Source organism: Eretmochelys imbricata, chromosome 11, assembly GCF_965152235.1.
Source record: "Eretmochelys imbricata isolate rEreImb1 chromosome 11, rEreImb1.hap1, whole genome shotgun sequence".
Classification (NCBI taxonomy): domain Eukaryota; kingdom Metazoa; phylum Chordata; order Testudines; family Cheloniidae; genus Eretmochelys; species Eretmochelys imbricata.
Genome location: NC_135582.1, coordinates 81,956,376 through 81,981,301, shown reverse-complemented (window position 1 = coordinate 81,981,301; position 24,926 = coordinate 81,956,376). Strand labels below are relative to the sequence as shown.

The following is a 24,926-nucleotide window of genomic DNA, read 5'->3' as shown; positions in this document are numbered from 1 at the left end:
CATAATGAAATGCTTTCTATTCCGACAGTAACTACAAATGTTAACCTGCACTGCTAAAGTTAACCTTTGTCAATCGCAGGACTGAATAACTGGCACCAAAGAGTTTTAAAAGAATTAACTGAGGAGTTCTCTGGATGTTTGTTCAACATCTTCATTAATGATCTGGATGATGGGATGGATTGCACCCTCAGCTGGGGGGAGAGCTAGAAAAGCTGGAGGGTAGGGACAGGGTCCAGAGTGACCTAGACAAATTGGAGGATTGGGCCAAAAGAAATCTGAGGAGGTTCCACAAGGACAAGTGCAGCGTCCTGCACTTAGGACGGAAGAATCCCATGCACCGCTACAGGCTGGGAACTGACTGGCTAAGCAGCAGTTCTGCAGAAAAGGACCTGGGGGTTACAGTGCGTGAGAAGCTGGATATGAGTCAGCAGTGTGCCCTTGTTGCCAAGAGGGCTATTGGCACATTGGGCTGCATTAGTAGGAGCATTGACCGCAGACCGAGGGAAGTGATTATTCCCCTCTATTCGACATTGGTGAGGCCACATCGGGAGTATTGCATCCAGTTTTGGGGCCCCCACTACAGAAAGGATGTGGACAAATTGGAGAGAGTGCAGTGGAGGGCAACAAAAATGATTAGGGAGCTGGGGCACATGCCTTACGAGGCGAGGCTGAGGGGACTTGGATTGTTTAGTCTGCAGAAGAGAAGAGTGAGGGAGGATTTGTCAGCAGCCTTCAACTACCTGAAAGGGGTTCCAAAGGGGATGGAGCTTGGCTGTTCTCAGTGGGGGCAGATGACAGAATAAAGAGCAATGGTCTCAAGTTGCAGTGGGGGAGGTCTAGGTTGGCTATTAGGAAAAACTATTTCACTAAGAGGGTGGCGAAGCACTGGAATGCGTTACCTAGGGAGGTGGTGGAATCTCCTTCCTTAGAAGTTTTTAAGGTCAGGCTTGACAAAGCCCTGGCTGGGATGATTTAGTTGGGGATTGGTCCTGCTTTGAGCAGGGAGCTGGACTAGATGACCTCCTGAGGTCCCATCCAACCCTAATCGTCTATGATTCTATAACTAAGAAATCTTGGAAGACTGTGTAAATTCCAGGGGACCGAAAAAAGCTAGTGTTATGCCAATATTTAAAAAGGGTAAACAGGATGACCCGGGCAATGATAAGCCAGTTAACCTAACATGGATCCTGAGCAAAGTCTGCATCAGTAACACATTAAAGGGTGGCAGCATCGTTAACGACAGTATGGGTTTATGGGAAATAGGTCTTGTCAGATGAACTTGAAATACTATTCTTTGCTGAGATTAAATTTACCGTGGGAGGTGCTGTATTCCCAGGTACGTGAAGGCTTTAAATCCAGCTGAGACACCTTTTTAAGAGATAAACTGTCGTTCAGCCAGAAGTGATTGAACTTGATTCAGAAATTACTGGGTGATATTCGCTGGCTTGTGTCATGCAGGAGGTGAGGTTAGATGAGCCTTGAAATCTAAGAAAGCTTTCCCTGGGGGTGGGGTACTGTCCCACAGCTGCATTGTCCCAAGTTGTGAATGGAGGGGCTATGTCTGGATGTGGTGGGGTTTCTATCCTTTGAAATCTTTACATCAAGATTGGGTGTCTTTCTAAAAGATACCATCTAGTTCTACCCTAAATCATGGCCTCTTGTTCAGCAGGTCAGGCCAGAATGGTCCCCTCCAGTCTTAAAATCTGTGACGGAGCCCGGCTAAACATCAGAACAGTCACATGGTATCCTGCAAAATTCCCTTTACCTGTGATGGGAAATGCCATTTATTTAGCTTTCCCCTTGACTCTGAATCCTTTCCCCATGCATACCCGGACTTAATCATCCCCTGAGGAGCCCTAGAGGGGAAAATTGCACTGATTGGGTAACTGTTTATCTGCATTACTATCATACTTTATCTGACACCTTATGTCTGCTGATGAGTTTTTAAAAAAATTCACTACATCTTGAACAGGGATCTTTGTAGCAAGCGTGTTTACTGCTCAGGCCTAAGAGCCTTTGAAAGAGTTCGTTTATTTGCTCCTTTCTTGTATCAGGGCTGCTAATTTTGGACATTTCATCTGCGGTGAAATTGCACTCATGTTTCAAGGGGAAATCATTCACTGTGCAGGAGTTTACTGGTATTTCAAACCTATTTTCCTGGTGCTGTGACTAACACTCCAAAAAGGGTAACACCCATGTTTCTTTATTTTCTTTGTTCCTTTTTTTTAACTTAATGACCCTTTCCTTGCTCCCTTGCAGCATTCAGCACTGTAGGGCCACACTGGCCATGTCTCCAACAGTGAGTTGCATTGATCTGGAAAACGTGCTTCAAATAGCACACTGGTAAAACCCAGTTTTGCCCTTAGTGCAGACAAAGACAGTCCTGTTTAGAGTCCTGTTAGCTGATGCTGGTGAACGCCAGGAGCTCAGCTAACATTTGTTTAAATACAGCTTGTTCCCATCTAGACCAGGTGGTCAGTCCTGCTTACCAATGTTAAGACATTTTCTATCATGGCGCATTTCTCAGACATGGCCTATGACATGTTATCATATCTGACCTGGTTATGAACAGTCATTTTACCTGACATGCTGCTGAACATGATTTAGCCATCTGAATAACCTGGGGGTGATGGGGGAGGGGTGGAGGCAGCGGGGGCCAGGGAGAATGGGGGATTGGGAGACCAGGGGGAGGCAGCAGGGGCCAGGGGCAATGGGTGGGGGACCAGGGGATGCAGTGAGGGCCAGGATGCCAATATACAAGTTTGCCCAGGGTGCCATTTTCCCTAAGGCCGGCTGTGGCAGGGGTGCCATGGTCAGGGAGGCGCCGTGGTCAAGAGGCTGTTGCTGGCGAGTCCCTTGGCAGTCACCTGGAAGTTGCCGGTGGCTGTGGTAGTGAGTGGGGGCCCTGCCATTGTGCCCCCCACTATCAGCAGTTATCACTTGCCTATGGCTTTATCTTTATTTTTCTTGCAACCAATTCTGACTTGTTTGCCTCATTACTTGTACTCACTTAAAGTCAATCTCACTGTCGTGAATACACTTGTTTTATTGCTTTATCTAATCCAGTGTGTTTGAACTGAACCGTCTGGGAGACTCCATTTGGGGTAACAGGATATATGCATATCATGTCTATTAATTAAATGATGGACTGTATACAAGCTTGTATGTGCAGAAGAGGGCTGGGTGGTGCAGGACATCCATTTCTGGGGGAAATCTAAGACTGGGGTGTGTTGGGGTCACCGTGCAGGCTGGTTGCAGCACCCACAGACATAGCTGGGAGTGACTTAAACCTGGATGCTGCGAGCAGTCCAGGACTGGAGGCTGCAGCAGCAAAGCTGTGTAAAGGGCCCCTCCAAGTTAGGGGGCAGGGGACACAGCTACTCACTGGTCTGCATTGTACCCTGCTATGTCCCAATGGCACCGGGGGAAGACTTTGGAGAGGAGAAAGGAGCGATGGGGGAGGGGGAGCCCTAGAGGAGAGTCCCCCAAGCTCCTTGACACAGCAGTCAGCACCCATGGTTCTGGATCAGCTTATCCAGCCCTGGTAGCCACTCCCTTCAGCCCCGCTGAAAGCAGCGCGGCTTGGCTCGGGGCTGGTTCGGGAGAGAAACTCCCCTTTACCTCAGGGAAGGGCTGCCTGCCCCAGCCATCCCAGCCAATGAGTTCAGAAATTCTCATCTCATGTTTTGTGGTTAGAGGCCCACAAGCTGGGTGCTCGGCATGACCTCAGGGCAGGAAGTTACAGGCTTCAGGCGCTGTGGAGGCCCCGGAGCAGAGAGGAACCATTCTGCCACGTGACCCCGTGCTTCCACAAGCACAAAGACAAACCCGTCCTCTCCCCCCCCGTCAACAGGCAGGGCCTGGCACTTCGCAGCGCCCTGTTCAGCGCAGCCAGGCGGATGTGGCTTGGCTTACCGTGCCATGGCTGCACCGGGACGTGCTGAGGGAAGGGTTGTGCAAATGGATTTTATTTTCTGTTTTCACAGCGCATGAGTGGCTTCCCCAGCCACAGGGCCCTCCCACGGGCCGCAGCCTGGGGCGGCTCGCTGGCTGCACCCAGGGGTGGCAGCACCTGTGGGGGGGGGGCTGCTCCAAGAGCATTTGCAGAAGTGCTCCGGGGTGCGTCAGGTGCCGGCAGCATGGCTAGGCCAGGAGGTGCAGGGGGAAGTGGGCTAGCAGCAGGCCTTCGCTGGCTGCTCTGGTTCACTCTTGTTTTACACGACACCTTCAGGGAAGGAAGAAGTAGAAGCCCAGACTGCAGCTCGTGAGCCACCTGTGTCTCTCTTACAGTTAAAGTGCAGGCTCCCAAGCCACCGCATTCTCTGCTTACCAGACTGCGGGGGGGGGGGGGGGGGGCGCCTCGGGGCTTCTGCCTGCAACTCCCAGGTGTTAGCGCCACGCAGAGAGGCAGCTGCAAATGCAGCGGGTGTCCCTTCAGCTCCCAGCTCTTTGCTGCTGCCTCTTCCCATGGCTGCAGCTCCCAGCTGGTTGACACCGGCAGCTGCTGTGCCGGGAGGGAGGAACCCCAGGCACCGCTACAGACTAGGGACCGAATGGCTAGGCAGCAGTTCTGCGGAAAAGGACCTAGGGGTGACAGTGGACGAGAAGCTGGATATGAGTCAGCAGTGTGCCCTTGTTGCCAAGAAGGCCAATGGCATTTTGGGCTGTATAAGTAGGGGCATTGCCAGCAGATCGAGGGACGTGATCGTTCCCCTCTATTCGACATTGGTGAGGCCTCATCTGGAGTACTGTGTCCAGTTTTGGGCCCCACACTACAAGAAGGATGTGGAAATATTGGAAAGAGTCCAGCGAAGGGCAACAAAAATGATTAGGGGTCTGGAACACATGACTTATGAGGAGATGCTGAGGGAACAGGGATTGTTTAGTCTGCGGAAGAGAAGAATGAGGGGGGATTTGATAGCTGCTTTCAACTACCTGAGAGGTGGTTCCAGAGAGGATGGCTCTAGACTGTTCTCAGTGGTAGCAGATGACAGAACGAGGAGTAATGGTCTCAGGTTGCAGTGGGGGAGGTTTAGGTTGAATATTAGGAAAAACTTTTTCACTAAGAGCGTGGTGAAGCACTGGAATGCGTTACCTAGGGAGGTGGTGGAATCTCCTTCCTTTGAGGTTTTTAAGGTCAGGCTTGACAGAGCTCTGGCTGGGATGGTTTGGTTGGGGATTGGTCCTGCTTTGAGCAGGGGGTTGGACTAGATGACCTCCTGAGGTCCCTTCCAACCCTGATATTCTATGATTCTATGAGGGGGCCCTGTGGCAAATGTCTGAGCAGGGTCAGCAAACCCTGGCAAAAACATGACCCCACTTGCCATCCCTAGCATTGCATCTGGCTTCTTCCCAGCAGGGAGGGGATCTTGGGGCTTCAGCCCAACGGGGCGTGACTACCAGGGCTTGGGGCTTCACCGGGAGCAGGGCTGAAGTTTGGCCACCCTGGCCTATGGGGTAGGTGCTGGGAAGGGCCAGAGGAGGTGGAGGGCTGAGAGGGAGTGGGGTCTGGGATGCCTGGGAAAGGGGAGGGGCTGGGAGGGGGGCCAAAAGAGAGGACACATACAGTGCTGAGGTTGCAGGGTCCCACCTAAATCAGCTGGGTCTCCACCTCCTGTTGCCAGCTGGGGAAAGGAGGCTGCAGCGTGGGAGGCTGGGAGATGCCCTACAGGCTCTGAGTCTGAGGGGACCTTCCGTGACCGCACCGGGGAACCAGGAAACGGGCATCGGCGGCTCTGAGTCCCAGTGGGCGCTCCACCAGTGCCAAACCCCAGATGTGAACCCCCATGGGAGCCCTGCTTCCACCAACGCCTCACGTGGCACCCCAATGGCTGACAGCCACGGCCAGGGCTCTGCCCCTCCTCTACCTGACGTCCCCCTCCTGCAGCATTCACTTACAGAGCAGCAGAAGCTCTCAAACTCCAGTCCTGCCCTTCCCTCTGGTCGGGGGCTTCGCCGTGCATCCAGGTGCTGGGGAGGTGTCCTGTCGCATTCAGCCACAGGTGCCTCTGTGAGGCTCACCGTGTAGCTTGTGAAGTCTGGCCCTTAGGGCTGGATTTGGATGTGTCACACCCCTGTGTGAGGCCAGGTCAGCTTTGGCTCCCATGCAGAGCAAGAAGGACCTGGGCTGTAGTCCATAGGATGACAAACCATCTCAACATCTTTCCAGCCCTTCCCCTTCCCCCTCTCTCTGTGCTTCCAAGATCCTTGCTGACTTATCCCTGCTGCATCCTTCCTCAGGGCTGTGTCTAAACCACAACCAGGGATTCCAGAAGCACCTGTGGGAGTTAGGAGCACAAGTCCCGCTGACTTTCGGTGGGGCGGCTGTGCTCCTAACTCCCTCTGACCCTGCTTTTGGAAACCCCACCCACAATCTGGCCCTTCGTGATTCCTGTTTAACTGTTCCATGGAAGTTACTCTGCTGTCTGGCTGAGAAAGGGGTTGATGAAGGACTCGTTCACAGTTGGGTCTCCGTGAGATTGTCAGACCCATTTACGCTCCGCTCCCAGAGATCTAACCTGGGCTTGGCTCGTTCTGTTCTCTGCAAGTCAGCCTCCCCCAGTCAGCCTCCAGAATCTCTGTGGGTGCCCATGTCAGTGAGCGCCGATATCATTGCAGCGGTGGCCTGGCTCAGTTGCACACATGATCCCAAGGACTTCCTCCAGGCAGCTCTCCTGGCGGGCTCTGAGCCCTGACATGTCATTGTGGTGCTTTTCGTCTTGCAGGCGATGACGCGTTATTGCTGCCTCCTGATGGCTGCGGCTGGGCTGCTGCTGGCGACAACAGGTGAGCTAGTACTTGTCTCCGCTGCTTTACTCGGCAGGCAAAGTAGCCCCTGAAGCATGTTACACAGTTAGTAACACAAAGGCAGAGGAAAAAGAACCCCCTAGACATAACTTCCCAGGGAAGCATTTTGTTACCGTGATGGTAGGGTTAGCACTTGGCATCCTACATGTTGTTGCATGCCCTTACTCAGCGGATGTGTCCTGGCACCGGTTGCTCAGCGCCTGCCAGTGAAGAGCAAACCAATTCACAAAGACCTCTCTCTGTCTCTCTGTTTGGAGGTACCTCATGGGTTCTGGTGATATCCATGTGATGAATTGCAGAGACGTGCCTTAATTACCTTTAGCATACACTTTTGCCAGTCTCCTTCTGCTGAGACTATGCGTAACATTGCAAACCCCTGAGAGGGTCCCAAGTAGCTGCCATGTAAAAAGAATGAATACCCTGCCACAGAAACTGTTCCTCCTCCACCCCATGTGCTCCCTAATGATCTCTGCACAAGGCTCGAGATGGACAATACTCACCACTGAACCAGTGACTCATTCACACGTCAATATCTCATGAACCTTCAGGGCTACAATCTGTAGGCTCTTGTTTCTAGCCCTGGCAGATGACAAGATCTCAAACCTTAGAGCTGTGGCTCCATGATTAGAAAAGAGCTATTTTAGATCATTTTCAGAGGTTTCCAAAACATAGTCATTATAATTTTTCTCTTCTTCTGAGGCCTGTGCAGTTGGACTCCTGGTAACTACATGAGGCTGGACTTATGGAGAAGGGAAATAGTGCCAATTAAAAAAACTCTAGTAAAATTTAAGTATCAAAAGCTTCCTTTTGAGCATCTTGCACAAACAGAATTTGTGACTGTGTGACGTGGAACTAAGGCTGAACTGGCTCTTGTTCAAGATGATCTGTCAACTCAGTGGTGGCTTTGCCACTCATGAGTCTTGTGCCCATCCAGTATGCATGGATGTGAAATGGGATAGAATATTCAAAATATTATAATGCCATTATACAAATCAATGAAATGGCCTCCCCTGGAACAGTGTGTTCAGTTCTGGGAATCCCATCTCAGAAATGGGATAGCAGAATTAGAGAAGATTCAGAGACAGGTTTTGAGAATGATTAGAGCACCGGTTCTCAAACTGTGGATCGGGACCAGGGCTGGCTTAGACTTGCTGGGGCCAGGGCTGAAGCCCCCACCCCACTGCCTGGGTGGTGGGGCTCAGGTTACAGGCCTGCCACCTGGAGCCTTAGCCCTCTATCCAGGGCGGTGGGGCTCAGGCTTTGGCTTTGCCCAACCTAGGGCAGTGGGGCTTGGGCCAGCTCAGGCTTCGGTCTCCCCTTCTGGGGTCATGTAGTACTAGTAAAGTAGTCAGAAGGGGGTTGCGGTGCAATGAAGTTTGACAACCCCTGGATTGAGTCATAGAAAGGCATCCAGGTGAAAAGAGATTGAAAAGGCTAAGCTTGTTCAGTTTAGAGAGGAGATTAGTAAGAAGCCCCATTAATAGAGGCTCAATTTAAATGTACACCCCAAATTAAAAAACATAGTAAGAGAACCAAAAAAGAGCCATCGTGGCTAAACAACAAAGTAGAAGAAGCAGTGAGAGGCAAAAAGGCATCCTTTAAATAGTGGACGTTAAAGCCTAATGAGGAAAATAGAAAGGAGCAGAAACTCTGGCAAATGAAGTATAAAAAAATAATTAGGAAGGCCAAAAAAGAATGTGAAAACCAGCTAGCCAAAGACTCAAAAAGTAATAGCAAAAAATATTTTTAAGTACATGAGAAGTAGGAAGCTTGCTAAACAACCACAGTGGACGATCGAGATGCTAAAGGAGCACTCAAGGACGATAAAGCCATTGAGGAGAAACTAAGTGAATTCTTTGCATCGGTCTTCACGGCTGAGGATGTGAGGGAGATTCCCAAACCTGAGCCATTCTTTTTAGGTGACAAATCTGAGGAACTGTCCCAGATTGAGGTGTCATTAGAGGAGGTTTTGGACCAAATTGATAAATTAAACAGCAATAAGTCAACAGGACCAGATGGTATTCACCCAAGAGTTCTGAAGGAACTCAAATGTGAAATTGCAGAACTACTAATTGTAGTCTGTAATCTATTATTTAAATCAGCTACTGTACCAAATGACTAGAGGATAGCTAATGTGATGCTAATTTTTAAAAAGGGCTCCAGAGGTGACCCCGGCAATTACAGGCCAGTAAGCCTGACCTCAGCACCTGGCAAACTGGTTGAAACTATAGTAAAGAACAAAATTGTCAGACAATAGATTACCATAATTTGTTGGGGAAGAGTCAACATGGTTTTTGTAAAGGGAAATCATGCTTCACCAATCTACTAGAATTCTTTGAGGGGGTCAACAAGCATGTGGACAAGAGTGATCCAGTGGATGTAGAGTATTTAGATTTTCAGAAAGGTCCCTCACCAAAGGCTCTTAAGCAAAGTAAGCAGTCATGGGATAAGAGGGAAGATTCTCTCATGGATTGGTAACTGGGTAAAAGATAGGAAACAAAGGGTAGGAATAAACAGTCAGCTTTCAGCATGGAGAGAGGTAGATAGTGGTGTCCCCCAGGGGTCTGTACTGGGCCCAGTCCTATTCAACATATTCATAAATGATCTGGAAAAAGGGGTAAACAGTAAGGTGGCAAAATTTCTAGATGATATAAAACTACTCAAGACAGTTAAGTCCCAGGCAGGCTGTGAAGAACTACAAACGGATCTTTCAAAACTGGGTGTCTGGGCAACAAACTGGAAGATGGAATTCAATGTTGATAAATGCAAAGTAAAGCACAGTAGAAAACATAATCCCAACTATACTTAAAATGGTGGGGTCTAAACTAGCTGTTACCACTCAAGAAAGAGATCTTAGAGTCATTGTGGATAGTTCTCTGAAAACACCCACACAATATGCAGTGGCAGTCAAAAAAGTGAACAGAATGTTGGGCATCATTAAGAAAGGGGTCGATAAGCAGACAGAGAATATCATATTGCCTCTATATAAAACCATGGTACGCCCACATCTTGAATACTGCGTGCAGATGTGGTCGCCCCATCTCAAGAAAGATATATTGGACTTGGAAAAGGTTCGGCAAAGGGCAACAGAAATGATTATGGGTATGGAATGGCTGCTGTATGAGGAGAGATTAATAAGACTGGGACTTTTCCACTTGGAAAAGAGACAACTAAGGGGGGATATGATAGAGGTCCATACAATCGTGACTGGTGTCGAGAAAGTAAATAAGGAAGTGTTATTTACTCCTTCACATAACACAAGAACTAGGGTCACCAAATGAAATTAATAGGCAGCAGATTTAAAACAAACAAAATGAAGGTTTTTTTTCACACAACACACAGTCAACCTGTGGAACTCCTTGCCAGAGGATGCTGTTATGCTAGGAGCTATAACAGGCTTCAAAAAAGAGCTAGATAAATTCATGGAGGATAGGTCCATCAATGGCTATTAGCCAGGATGGGCAGGGATTGTGTCCCTAGCCTCTGTTTGCCAGAAGCTGGGAATGAGCGACAGGAAAAGGATCACTTGATGATGACTGTTCTGCTCATTCCTTCTGGGGCACCTGGCATTGGCCACTGTTGGAAGATAGGATACTGGGCTAGATGGACCTTTGGTCTGACCTAGTGTGGCCGTTCTTATGTTTTTAAGGGACATGATAAAAGTAGAGAAGATAAGGAATGTGATACAGCAAGTGGATCAGGAACTTGCTTTCACCCTTTCTCATGTGTGAAAGGGTCAGGCCAGATGGCTACAAGAGAGTGCTAGAAGGCAGATATATTAGCCCCAGGTTAAGTAGGTCCCTTTTCCATGGGTAAGGTAACAGGGAAGGTTCCAGAACAATCAGGAACTTTCTGGAAACAATTAAGGCAGACAGGCTGATTAGAACACCTGCAGCCGATCAAGAAGCTGCCAGAATCAATTAAGTCAGGCAGGCTAATCAGGGCACCTGGGTTTTTAAAAAAGGAGCTCACTTCAGTTTGTGGTCTACGTGTGGGGAGCTGGGAGCAAAGGCGCAAGAAACTGAGAGGGAGAAGGCGTACTGCTGGAAGACTGAGAAGGACAAGCATTAGCAGACGTCAGGAGGGAGGTCCTGTGGTAAGAATAAAGAAAGGCGTTGAGCGGAGGCCATGGGGAAGTCGCCCAGGGAGCTGTAGCTGTCATGCAGCTGTTACAGGAGCCACTGTAGACAGCTGCAATCCACAGGGCCCTGGGCTGGAACCCGGAGTAGAGGGCGGGCCCAGGTTCCCCCCATCCCTCCATCCCCTCAACTCCCTACTTGATACCAGAGGAGTTGACCTGGACTGTGGGTTCCACCAGAGGGGAAGGTCTCTGGCCTGTTCCCCGATCCACTAGGTGGATCAGCAGAGTCTGAGGGGATTGTTCTTCTTCCTTTTCCCCGTGCTGGCCAGTGATGAGGCTAACTGAGTGAACGGCAGATTTGAGCCACGAAAGTGGCCAAACTGAGGGCTGCCGTGAACCTCTGAGGTGAGCAAATCTGCCAATAAGTGCAGGACCCACCAAAGCAGAGGAGGAACTTTGTGACACGTGATACTAGAACAAGGGAGCATTCAATGAAATTACAAGGTGGCAAGTTCAAAACAGACAAAAGGAAATTGGTTTTTATCCAATGCACCGTTAGTCTGTGTGGCTACAAAACATTCCTGAGGCAAGACTTGGAGAAGGACTGGAGAGCCAGAATATCTACAGTGACATTAGACCGCGGAAAAACCCGCCAGCCTTTGGAAGGGTAACAAACCTTCCGGCTTGAGGCAGGCAAGAAGCCAATTGATGGGTTTACAAAGCAGTGTCCCCCTATGGGAGGTTATTGCTTAACTGCCTCGTCAACATTTTGTGCACTTTTCTCTGATGCAGCTGGTTCTGGCTAGTGCTGGAGACTGGCTATTGCTTTATTAACTAAGTACAAGTCAGCGGGTCTATTTCCATGTGCTAGTATAGAGTGCAGTGGAAAGCACATATGCTCACCTCCCGGCTGGATGAGAGACATGGGTTGCTTCCCTCGGACTTGGCTGGGATGCAGGGGATGGGGGCTGGGGAGGAAAGCGGGGTGGGTGGGAACTGACATGAGACACCCATCTGGACTATGCCCAGTGAAGAGGCACACCTTGGAGACCCAAAGTGAGGTGACCCAAAGTGAGGTGACCATATTTTCAAAATCCAAGAGCAGGACACTTTTCTGACGTATTTTAGGGTCATGAAAACTGGTACAAAAGAGGCACTAGTTAGAACTGTGTGCTGGTGATGCTACTCCCTGCTTTGGGCTCCGCCGCATGGCGGGCGCGTCCCTCCGGGTGCAGGCTCTGCCCAGGAATGCAGGCCAGATCTGCACAGGGTGACCAGACAGCAAATGTGAAAAATTGGGAGGGGGGGAATAGGAGCCTATATAAGAAAAAGACCCCAAAATCGGGACTGTCCCTATAAAATTAGGAAATCTGGGCACCCTAGATCTACACAAAAACTGGCACCACTTTAACTGAGGGTATTTTTAAACTGATTTCATTACACCAGCCCCAGTTTGTGTGTAGACACCCTTACTTCAGTTTAGCATAATCAGGTATGAAACTAAACTTGAATAAGCCACTCTGAGGTGGAAATAAGAGAGCCCTCCCCCAGATGTGCAACCCTTTTGCTGAGTGTTGAGTTTCAATATAGGGTTTCTGTTTGATCTGTAATATCACCCTCGTGGTATGTCCGCTTGGACTTCCCACTGCCAAGCCACCTCTCCCGCTCTCACGCCTGGCTTCAGCGGAACTGCTGTTCTTATCATTGGCCGTGTGGGCTCAGGGCGGTGTGCGTGGTCTGGGTGACAAGTTTATCTAGATGGAGTGAGTAGGGCTGGCACACACCAGGGGTGGCGGTAGGCTGTCCCCAAGGGTTGAGCCTCTCTCGCGTGGGCTGGCCGAGCTCCCATCACGGTTCTTCCCCACCCCCCTCTGTTACAGCTCTCGCCCTGGAATGCCCCAAAATCAAAGTGAGCACCTGTCAGGACTGCATCCGGTCTGGCCCCGGCTGTGCTTGGTGCAAGAAACTGGTAGGTCTGCATTTCCTTTCATTGCACCAGCTCGCAGCTTCTGTGCTGGCCTCCCAACCCACCACCCACCCCCATGATGGTGCTTGGCCACACTCACTGCTCTGCAGAAGTCACCCCGCCCTTGGGAGAGGAGGCTGGGCCGAGGGGATCCCCAGGAAGACCTCCCACTGGCCCAGACTGGGGCAGAGGGAGTCTGTTTGCAGTGGCCCTGCAGAGGGGTCGTGCCCCATTGCTGTTCCAGGGGGAGATGGACACTCCCAGGTACGTCCCCTGGGCTCAGGGAGCTCCGATGGAGGCATTCTCCCGCCCTGCCTCCAGCTGCCCCCGCACACCCCCTGCAGCCGGTTCCTGTCGCTAACCCATGGGAGCAGCATCTGCTTTCCGCAGCATTAGCAGCAACTCTGGCCTTGTCTAGGCAGGGGAAAGGTTTTTCCCACAGAGGCTGTTGGAGGTCGCTGCCTGGGCTGTCCATCGACCTGCTGCAATCCCACGGACGGCGTTCCCCTGCATCCAGGCTGGTGTTCAGCGGGGCTTTTGGCTGGCTTACACTAGCTCCATTGTGCTAACTCCCCCTTTCCCCTAGCCTAGACTAGGCTTCTGCAGGAAACCGTGTGGCTGAGCCCCTGCTTGGGGCTCCTCCCCGGAGGGTAATCTGGGCCCTTGCTGACCTCTCCCCATGGGGAGATGAAGGGTTAATGCAGAATGCAAGGAGGTTTATTTCCTGGGAGGGGGGATGGAGCCAACCGAGGAGTGCCCCACTCATGCCCATGGCTGGGCGAGTGCAGGATCGGCAAGGCAGGCGGGGAGCCGGAAGATGAGCTGGGCACAGTGTCTGAGAAAGGACGTTCCCTGTTTCCTTGATGAGTGAGTTGCTCCATCTTGATGGCCAGGCCAGTAGTTAACTACCAAACCCTGCAGCTCCAATGCCGTGCTTGTGGCTGTGGGGAGGAGGAGGGGAGAAGCGGGGCGTGGGGAGCTGGGAGGTGTCTGGTCGCGGTAGGCTCTGTAACCTTCTTTTCTGTGCCCCCTGTTCCCAGCTGTCCAATGACTCGCTTGGGCAGGTCTCTGAACTAACATGGCTTGTGCTCAAGGATTTCCCTTTGTTCCCCCTTTGGTTTTGCAACGCACAGAATTTCACCAAAGCGGGCGAGCCAGACTCCATTCGTTGTGACACCAGAGAGCAGCTGCAGCAGAGGGGATGTGATGCAAAAGACATCGTGTTCCCAGAAAGCAATTTCATCCAACTAAAGAACACCGCTCTAGAGGACAAGACACAGCTGGCTCCCCAGAAAGTGCGCTTGCTCTTGAGACGAGGTACAGTTTGCTGGGAAGCCGGGTTGGCGGCCGAGTCTGACCACGGGGGGGGAGCAATGCCGTGTGGAGGAAAGCACAGGCCCATAGCCACTGATACGCATGGGACCGGTTCAGGCCCAGAATGTGTCCGGGTCCCTCTTTTCCTGCAGCGTGTTTAAATCACAGGTGGGTGCTTCGTTCGCGTGTGGAAACTGGTGCATGAGAAAAATCCTTGTGTCAGCTGAGACGGGGGGGTGGGGTTACGTCCGGAAATTAGCACTGAGGATGGTGCGATGGTCGGACAGCAGCAGGCTCACTGCAGCCAGGCGGGCTCGCAGAAAGCAAGTACACATTCACTGGCAGGGTGATTCAAGTGCAGAGTTGAGGCAGCTCCCCCACAAGATGGATGCCTGCCCTCCTGCCCTTGCCCAGTGTGGGGAACAGAAGGCAGACCCAAAGGGTGGGGAAGCAGAAAGGCCATGACCCGGGAAGGAATGTCAGTGTCTCCAGAACAAGCAGACAGCCCGTTGACAAGCACCAGGAATGCTCAGCAAAGGTGCAGCTTCCCGCCCTCCCCAGCACCACGCAGCCATGACTCTGCCCCCTTGGCCTGCCAGCACCCCCTCTTCCTCGTTCCTTGTGAGGGAGCAATATTTGCCCAAACATGCAGAACAGTAACTGGGAATTGCCGTGATGCCTCGTTAACTGTGATTGTGCTTCTGGAGAGGAGGAGGAAGAGTAGCTCAGTATACCCTGTATGATCCCTGTCAGCCAGCAGCAAGGACCAGCTAACACTGAAATGCTGTGGGGCTGTAGGAACATGAGTCCTGACTAGAGCTGTGGGGGGTACCAAGAAAATGGCCTCTTTTGTTTGGCAGGAGTAAGATCCAGTGATAAGCCCAGTTCCTAGCGTGGTCCCAATGGGGCAGAATTAAGGCCGAGGCTAGTGGGGTGTGGCAAGCAGCACCTTAACTCTGCATTCCCTGTGGTTCATAAATTTGTGGTGAGTTTTCTCTTGTCACAGTAACTTTCTTTACAGGGCTGTGTGGAGAGAAGTTTGGGGCTTTCGGTCTGAAAAGACACAGGGGACAAAAGGCCCTATTGTGCGACACTGACCTTATCTCCACCTTAACACAGTTCTTTGTACATGACTTTCGTTTGTTTTCCAAATGTGTGAAAGAACCCAGCTGGCAAGGGGCCCAGCCATCTCCCTTGCAGCGGAGCAGATGTACTCTCTCCTGGCTGGGACAGAGAATCTTTACAGACAGTATTAACCATTGCTGTAGATCTCAAAGAGTCAGACCCTGGGGCCCCCCCAACCAACAGTGCTCCTGGAGAGCACCTGCAAACACCTCCAAGGGATGAGCCTCATCACCACTGACAATTGCACTCATTACATACAGAGGTTTTTTAGGAGCTGATGAATTATGAATAGATGTTACAAGCATGTTACAGGCATGTTACAAGCATGCCTATTATGTGTTACAGATGGTTATCAGCATATGAGTAGAACTGGGCAAAAAATTTGGCTAAAACTTTTTTCTAGTGAAAACTGGAGATTCAGGTTAACTAAAACACTTAGCAGATTTGTGTCAATTTTTTAAATTTGTTTCAGTCCAAATAAAACCTAAAAAATATTCCAAAAAATGGAACTGCTTTGTTTTGAAAATGTTGAAACGAAACATTTAGATTGTTGGATTTAAAACAGCTTTTTGTTGTGAAATTTCCTTCAATTGTAGAAAGGCAGGAACATGTCGCTTTCGATGAAATGTCATTTCAGAAACAATGGAAGTGTTTCAGTAAGGTCGAAATGTTCCGTTTCACAACAAAATGTTTCGAGTTTTCATTTCAAAATGAGTTTCTATTGAGAGAGCTACATTATTGTGTTACCTTGAACCAGCTACTATACCAGCTATTCAACCATGACCAGTTGTTTTATTTGACAATTTAGAAATAATTTTTAAACCCTAATTTTAAAATATTATAAGAACAGAATAAAAACTATATGAAATAAATATAAAGTCAAAATCAAAATGAAATGTTTTGTTTAACCCCCGCCCCTTCTTTTAAATTTTGTTGTGCAGGACATTTTGAAATTTCAACTTTTCATTCCTATTTGGAATGGGTTTTTTTCCCCAAAATGGTGGAATTTCCCCTGGAATGAATAATTCAAGTTTTGACCAGCTGTAATGTGATGCCTTTATAATAATAATCATAAGTACCATAGTGCCTAGAGCCCTAGTGATGGAGCAGGACCACCCTGTGCTAGGTGCAGGAATAGACACATAGTAAAAAGACAGTTCCTGCTCTGAAGAGCTTACACTGTAAATATCAGAGACGATCCGACAGATGGAAACAGATCTGGGAGTACAAGGAAACAATGAGATGCACTTGTCAACAGGACAGGCACACCAGCAGCCGAACCAGGGTCCCAGGAGATGGTGATGGTGACAGCTGCCATGATGGTGAAGGTCACGCCTTTCTCTTCTCCTGTCCTTCTGTGATCCGCTCCTGTGGTTGTGACAGCTCAATTCTCCCCGAGTTTTGTCTTTCAGGACCCCCAAGGGAGTGAGGGGTGGAATAGCCCATCCTCGCCTCCTTTTTCTGACACCCTGACTTTGGTGCACTGATTTCAGGTCCCACACCGGCATGATCCTAACACAGTCCTTGAGTCAGACCAGGAGGCTTTTCATTTGGATTAATTCAGTCTGTCTGTCTCTCCCTTTTGCACCTTTTCTCATCAACGTTTGTTGTTGTAGGTTATCGTGATATTTTGTGAACTTTCACTCACTTCTCATAGTTGAGCTCACAATGGGAGTAAATTGGTAGGCCAAGTTATTACAACAGGAAATGGCCAAAATGATGGGCTAGGAGAATTATCTTTGCAGCTGCATTCTGAACGGCTGTGAGCAGGGCAAGATGGCATTTGTGAAGGCCGGAGAAAAGGATTTTGCAATAATCGAGACGTGCGGGGCAGAGAACCTGCAGGAGAGTTTTAGCTGTGTGGATGGAGAGGAAAGCCCGGTTCTTATAGACGGTATTCATGGATTCCAAAACCAGAAGGTACCATTGTGATCATCTGTTCTGGCCTCCTGGATAGCCCAGGCCAGAGACCTGCCCCATAATAACTCCAAGAGCAGATCTGTTAGAAAAACACCCACTCTTGATTTAAGAATTGTCGCTGTCTTGGTCGTGCAGTGGAACAGGCGATAACCTACTAGGATCCTTGGTAAATCTTTCCAGTGGTTCCTTACTTTCACTGTTTAAAATGTACACCTTATGTCCAGTCTGAATTTGTCTAGCTTCAGCTGCCAGCCATTGGATTGTGTTACAGCTTTCTCTACCTTCAGGAGCTCACTAGTAAATACTCATTCCCCATGTAGATACGTATAGACTGTGATTAAGTCAATCCTTAATCTTCATTTTCTTACACAAAATAGATTGAGTCTATCGCTTTAAGGCAGGTTTTCTAATCCTTTAATGGGTCTCATGGCTCTTCTCTGAACCCTCTCCAATTCTACACCATCCTTCCTGAATTGTGGGCACCAGAACTGGACACAGTGTTCCACAGCAGTCACGTCATTCCATTGAGCCGTTTCCATGCTCTGCCTCTCCCCTGGCAGGTCAGCCGGCTGAGTTCAACGTGACCTTCCGCCGGGCCGAGGGCTACCCTATTGACCTCTACTATCTGATGGATCTCTCCTACTCCATGCATGATGACCTGGAGAAAGTGAAGAAGCTGGGAAGGGACCTGCTCGCAGCTCTGAACTCCATCACCACCTCCGGCCAGATCGGTAAGTGGTTCTCTGGGCACTCACGCTCTCTTGGCAGCATTGAAGAGCCACTAGCTAAATCCAGTTCTAGCAAGAACAGAGGAAGATGTACCACACAGCAGTGAATATGGCCACGTGGCCAGCCTGCAGTAGCCAGGCCAGGAGAGACGTCAGGGCTGGGGGAAGAGGTGTTCAGTAAGCACACAGGGATAATGCAGACTGGGCTCACCCTCTTGCTCTGCCCAGCCCCTCCATGGAGAGCACTGCGCTCTGCTTGGTCACATGTCCACGGAGGGGAAGGGGGCCCGTAGCTGCAGCCAAGAGACGCATTGGCTCCATATGTGCTTGCTTCAGACTCTGCTGCTACATTCGGGTTTGGTTCTGCTCTCTGTGAGATCACTGGCAAAACTCTCCCTGGCTGCCAGGGGCACAGGAAAGGAGCCTAGTGGCTGCAGACTCTCAGACCTCCCCGTTTTCACTTAAAACCAGCCTGGAATGTCTGACCCATTTGGATCTCTGGCAGCAAAGAAAACAGGCTAAATGGAGAAGGAACTGGGCCAGCCGGAGACAGCAGCCCTGGGGGAAATGTGGCCCACCCAGGCACCTCAGTGCGCATCTCAAGGTTCTCCTAGCCAGAGCCCTCTGCCAGGGAGAGGCAGCTGGGGACAGGGTCCATCAGAGAGGGAGAGGGAGCCACCAAGGGAGGGGAGAGCAGGACAGAGGGGCCAGTGACATCCCAGGGCGGAGGAAGGGAGAATGGGGGTCAGGAACCACAGGGGGAGGGGAGAGGCAGCAGTCACCAGTGGGCCATGAGGAGATTCCCACTTCGCTGCTTGACTGCAGCCTCAGAGGTGGATTAAGCTTTTGTGGGGCCCTGGGCCAGAGCAAGTGGGGGGCCTCCCCACCGCTTCCACCTGAAGTCCCCCCGCCCCTCTCTGTGCTCCTGCTGGGGAAATGGGGTTGGGGCACAGGGCCTTGCCCCGCCTGCCTGATGCTCCTGTTGGGGAGCGGGATCTGGGTGTGGGGGGCTTCCCCTGGTCCCCAGCAGGAGGGCCAGGCAGCTGGAGCGGGGTGCCAGGGCACCCATTTTTCCAGGCGCCCTCACTTGGCCAGTACCCCTGGGCCTGGGCCCTGTTGGTTCAGTGGATAATCCACCACGGTGTGTCCCTGCATGGCTGGGTTGCTCTACGGCTGGGGCAGGATGCTGGTCTAGATCCCTTCTTCATGGATGGTGCTGCGTAGCTGACCTGATGTCTGCACTTAGCTCAGGCCCGGCTTTCCCCAGAGCACTCTAACTCCAAGTGACCCACGCGCTCCTCCCTGGACAAGCGGCTGCCTCCCACCGGCACCCCTCATTTGCCGTGCGCTGGTTACTTGCACCTTCCGCCCACGCCCCGTGGCATAGTGACCCCTGCGGTTTATTACATCCCCACAGCTGCACCCGCCAAGTCTCTGGCCGTGGTTGTTTGAGGAGTGTGGTACTGGGCACTGCTCCCTAATGCTGCGTCCCCCTGTGCACCCCAGGCTTCGGCTCCTTTGTGGACAAGACGGTGCTGCCCTTCGTGAACACGCACCCCGAGAAGCTGAAGAACCCCTGCCCAAACAAGGACACCACCTGCCAGCCGCCGTTCGCTTTCAGGCACGTCCTCTCCCTCACTGGAAATGCCGATGTGTTTGATAGGGAGGTCAAGAAACAGTCCATCTCGGGGAACCTCGATGCCCCCGAGGGGGGGCTGGATGCCATGATGCAGGTGGCAGTCTGCGGGGTAAGTCCAGTCACCATCACCCAGCTTAAGCTGGTTACCGGGTGGGGATGACTCAGAGTTAGAGCATGTGTGGTCAGATGTTGAGGGGCATAACGCCAGGCCAAAGGGACCATGCGAATGACTGGAGGGTTAGACACCAGGACTCCTAGGGAGAGACTCAAGGAGCTCAAGCTAGTTATCTCAACCCAGAGAAGGTTGGGGGGTGACTTGATCCCAGTCTGTAAGTCCCTACGTGGGGAACAGATATTTGATAATGGGCTCTTGGGTTGAGCCGAGAGGTCTGACACAGCCCCATGGCTGGAAGCTGAAGCTAGCCACGTTCAGACGGGAAATAAGGTGAACATTGTTAATAGTGACAGAACAGGGAGCAACGGTCTCAAGTTGCAGTGGGGAAGATCTAGGTTGGATATTAGGAAACACTATTTCACTAGGAGGGTGGTGAAGCACTGGAATGCCTTACCTAGGGAGGTGGTGGAATCTCCATCCTTAGAGGTTTTTAAGGCCCAGCTTGACAAAGCCCTGGCTGGGATGGTTTAGTTGGGGTTGGTCCTGCTTTGAGCAGGGGGTTGGACTAGATGACCTCCTGAGGTCCCTTCCAACCCTGATATTCTATGATTCTAAGAATAGTGACCAAGCATCAGGCTGGATTCTCCATGGCTGACAATTCTCCATGACTGACTACAGGCCAGCTGTTTGTCTAAAGGATCTGCTCTCAGGATTATTGTGGGGCAGGTCTCTGGCCTGGACTACAGAGGGGGTCAGCCTGGTGATCCCCATGGTCCCGCTGGCGGGAGTCGGCATAGGCCTGCCTATCTAGGCGCAGAGGCTGCCCTCACTTCTAGGGACGCAGGCCCAGGAGCATAAATGGGGTCTGGGTCTGCCCTGGAATGGATTATCTCTGTCTCCCCTTTGGGTCCATCTCCCTGGTTTCCATTAGGCAGGCATGAGTCTCTATTTGCCTGCATTGGTCTCGGTGTGCTGGGAAGTGCAGGCCCATGTCTGTCTATAGCAGGGCCATGCACCTCCACGCACTCCTTGCTTCATGGAGTGGCTGTATGTCTGTATATTTCCTCACATTGCTCTTACTCCCCACCTGTTTCCAGGGAACTTGCATGCCAGTGTCCTGTCTCTTGGTGGTATGAACACGGAGTCTCTCTTTCATTAGGACGTGATACTCTATATTCCTGAGGTGGCCTGGGCTCTCCCATTCTTGGGCTCTCGCTGACCCTGTTGTTTCCTTGTTCAGGTAGTGAAAACAGGTCTTACCAATCCACTGCAGTAAAGTCCTCTCCTTTCTGTTCTCAGAACAAGATTGGCTGGCGCAATGTAACTCGTCTGCTGGTATACGCCACGGATGACGGCTTCCATTTTGCTGGGGATGGTAAACTCGGAGCCATTCTGACCCCTAATGATGGTCAATGCCACCTGGAAGAGAACATATACAAAATGAGCAATGAGTTTGTAAGTGACCTTAGCAGCATGTTGGCTCTAACTCACCCTGGCTTCCGCAGTGAGCAGCCACTTTGTAGACTAGCTGGAGCCAATTCCCCTCCAACACTTGACCCCCTTCCCATCCTTGGCCGCTCCCCTGGTACATCCCCATGTCAGGGGCAGAGCCTGCTCCTGTGAACTGCATCCAAATGTAAAGTTTGCAATTAAATCTGCATTTCTTAGCCAGCTGCTGGCAAGCACTTACCTGCTGACAAGGGTCCCCCGTGGTATCAGATTGTAAGAGACTGTAAAACAGGCGCCCTGGTGCTCTAGGGGGGTGGGGGTGGGGCTGGACTCCAAGGGAGGTTTTCTATTACTAGAACAGACCCCTGTTTTACTCTTAGAGCATGGAGGAGTGAATTAGGTGTTGGGGTTTGTGTCCTGGACACTCTGGCAGGCCTTTCCTGTAGCAGCCACCCAGATAAATGCTTTAATCCATTCACACAGCAAGGAAGGCAAACCGGAGAAATTGAAATCCCTAATTCTGGGGGCTGCTCCTTTTTCTCTCAGTTCCATCTGGGAAAGTCAGGGGGATGGTGGTTAAAAGTCTGTTGCTAGGTCCACAAGATTCTGCTGGAGAAAGGAAAAACCAGTCAGCTACTGGCTCAAGAGAGCAGATCCCAGGGGATCTCACTCCATCAGAACCCGTGACCACGCTGGTACTCTGAGTGGGTCTGGAAACCAACCATATTTATCTTCCCGGTAGCAAAGAAGTGTCTAAAATATAAACTCACAGCTGCTGTTCCCTTTCTCCCCCAGGACTACCCGTCCGTCGGCCAGCTGGTACAAAAGCTTGCTGAAAATAATATTCAGCCCATTTTTGCTGTCACTAGCAGAATGGTTGGAATATACCAAGTAAGTAGAACTTGAACAGTCCCAGAAACGTTGCCCAGTGGTTCAGTGCTTCTGAGAGACGAGGATGAAAAGCAAGTGGAAGCCCAAGTCTCTCCTTCCACTCTCAGTGACATCAGCACAGCTCAGGATTCCTCTTCTGCTCTTGCACAGATGGGGTGTACAAACCCCACGTGAATCGGGAACAGGTCAGTGGGCTGGTTGAGCCCAGTCATCCCTGCCCTGCCACGCCTGAAGCAGGGGCCTGACTGGGAGGGAGGAGCTCAAATGGGGGCCCAGCTCAGCTGGCTCCTGCTGTGGAGGAAGCAGTGAGAGAGCCGGCTGGCTGTGGGGCAGGGACAGAAGATGTAGGCTGAGGTGGAAGCCAGTGTTGTGTTGGTACTCGGCAGACGCTGGGCTGGGGGAGGAGTCAGAGGAGCAGGAAGCCCAGGTGGGAAGGCAGAGTTTGGACTTTGGGTACCCCGGATGGATGAAATGTCTTTGAGACCTAGCCACAGGGCTAAGCCAGCTCAGCCTAGAAGGTGTTCCAGGTGGGGTGGGTTAGCGGAAGACCAGGAGGGAAACTGAGGCAGAATGATCGTCATGCCGCACAACACCTTTGGCAGTGCAGGGAGAGTATATGCCCATGCTCACATGATTAAATTAGGGGATGCTTTTCATGTGTGTGCTCTCCATTGGTAGAAGCTCAGTGAAATGATCCCCAAATCAGCAGTGGGGGTGCTGCACGAAGATTCCAGCAACGTCATCCAACTCATCAAGGAAGCCTACAACGTAAGTTTCACATCACGCGCTCAATGTATCTTTCTGGACCTTGCCAGGCCGCCTGCACCAAGAGCCCTGTGTGCCTTATACCATCTGGGGGGAGAGGGATGGAACGGGAAGGGCAGGTTGCTCAGCCAGTTATACAAAGTATAAACATACATGCTGCACCCCTTTCTCCCATGTCTCTGCCTGAAGTCTGTGCACTGCTCAGGCATGCCTTCTTCATCCCTCTGGCAAGGACCCAAGGCTGCCACCTGAACTGCTGTGTCCCCCGAATGCTCCAGCCCCGGATGCCTTTGACACTGCTTTGCTAGTGAATAGCAGACCTCCCCAGGCTCTGCTCACTTACAGCCACCAGCTGAGTATATGAATGCTAGGTCCAGCCATCCAGGATTAGATGACACCCTCATATTCCACAGTCCCAACCTTGCCCCCCAAGAAATATGCCTCTTGTGCCACTGGACTTACAAGCTCATAAATTAGTTCATCATTCCAACAAAGTGTAATGAATATGCACCAGCCTCGTTGACCTGGGTAGAGATTTTCCCAAACACACTGGTTTAGACAAAACAATGCGACAAGTTTATTAACTAGAAAGAGATAGACTGTAAGCAGTGATCCCTCTAATTTTTCCCACCCATGTATGGAATGAATTTTGTTATGTGCACCAATATGGAGGTGAGGTGTGACACATCACCTTCATATTGGTGCACATAACTAAATTCATGTGGTGGGGGTGGGGCCAAGGGGTTTGGAGTGTGGGAGGGGGCTCAGGGCTGGGGCAGAGGTTGGGGTGCAGGGGGTGAGGGCTCTGGCTGGGTTGCGGTCTATGGGGTGGGGCTGGGGATGAGGGGTTTGGGGTGCAGGAAGGGACTCTGGGACTACAGCGGGGAGAGAGGACTCCCCGCAGCTCTCTCTCCCCGCAGCAACATGTGGGCTGGGGGGAAGAGGCACATCTCCCCACCGGGTCAGCTCCAGGGCTGGGGCCGCAGGATAGCACAAGCAGGTCTGGGATGGGACTGGGTTCAGGCCGAGGGAGGGGCACCATGGCAGGTCCAGGCCAGGGCTGGGTCCAGGCTGGGCCATGCCGGCTGCAGCTGGGTTGAGGCCGGGCTGCCCCAGCTGGGTTCAGGCCACAGTAGGGGTGCCCCGGGCAGTCCAAGCGCCCTGGCCATGGCAGAGTTGGGGCCATGGGAGGAGTGCCCCGGCCGCGGCAAGTCCGGGCTGCCCCAGCCGCAGCAGGTTGGGGGCCAGGCTACGTTGAGGCCGGGAGAGGAGCACCCCTCCCCTGGCCCCCGGGCGAGTTCCCTGAGTGCCTGCCTGGTGATAAGAAGGCTGCTGCACAGCCACACAGCTTACAGGGAACTTAGATTGTAAGTGATTATAAGTATTAGGGCATAAAAGTCAGAACTGGTTACAATAGAAATCAAAAGATAACACTGCAGTCTAATTCCTAAACTTTACCAACCTAAGTGAGATTTGAAGCAAACATCATTCTCACCACACCAGATACTGCAGCCGGTTCTTAATTCACAGGCTGGATTTCCTTTCAGCCTGGGACCACTCCCCTTTAGTTCAGTGTTCTCCAGGTATTCCTTGATGTTCTGAGCAGAGCAACATAAGGTGGAGAGGTGAGGTGGCCTGAGGCATTTCCCCCCCCCCCCTTCTTATAATCTAACCCTCTGTACTGGAAAAGTCTTTGCTGGGTCATGGGGTCAGGCAGTTCCATGACATACATGAGCTGCCAGATGTCCTTCAGGTGAATTGTAAATTTCTTGTTTACAGCTGGTGAATTTCCAATTAAGCAGGTAATGACTCTTTAGCACCCTGCTGGTGTGAAGTCTCTGAAAAATTAGTTTGAGCCTGCTTTTCTAACTTTGTAACATGTTAAAGTAAAATCATTGTTATCGATTAGAGTCTCATAACCTTACATACAAAGTTGCCACACATATTTTACCAGGCTAATAATGTCCAGCTGATTATGAGTTTTCAAATGAGACTGCACAAGGCATGCTTTGTACAAAATATATCATAACCATATAAAAGTGGTGAACATGGGGTACAGTGTGTCACATCCACTACTCAGTATGGTCTTCCTAGGGGTTTCAGCTTCTCAATCAAATCAGTTCCTG

General features: G+C 51.1%; 1 protein-coding gene across 2 annotated transcripts in view; it reads left to right on the top strand.

The window, feature by feature from the left end:
• The window catches only part of ITGB2 (integrin subunit beta 2), a 51,572-nt gene that overhangs the window by 13,776 nt on the left and 12,870 nt on the right, over positions 1-24,926 (top strand). For both annotated transcript variants that reach the window (XM_077830214.1, XM_077830213.1), the window contains exons 3-10: positions 6,726-6,786; positions 12,769-12,857; positions 13,988-14,171; positions 17,774-17,944; positions 19,448-19,689; positions 20,995-21,150; positions 21,940-22,035; positions 22,714-22,803. In XM_077830214.1, coding sequence (XP_077686340.1) covers positions 6,729-6,786; positions 12,769-12,857; positions 13,988-14,171; positions 17,774-17,944; positions 19,448-19,689; positions 20,995-21,150; positions 21,940-22,035; positions 22,714-22,803 — 1,086 coding nt within the window. In that variant the 5' untranslated portion in view covers positions 6,726-6,728. The remainder of the gene's footprint in view (positions 1-6,725; positions 6,787-12,768; positions 12,858-13,987; positions 14,172-17,773; positions 17,945-19,447; positions 19,690-20,994; positions 21,151-21,939; positions 22,036-22,713; positions 22,804-24,926) is intronic.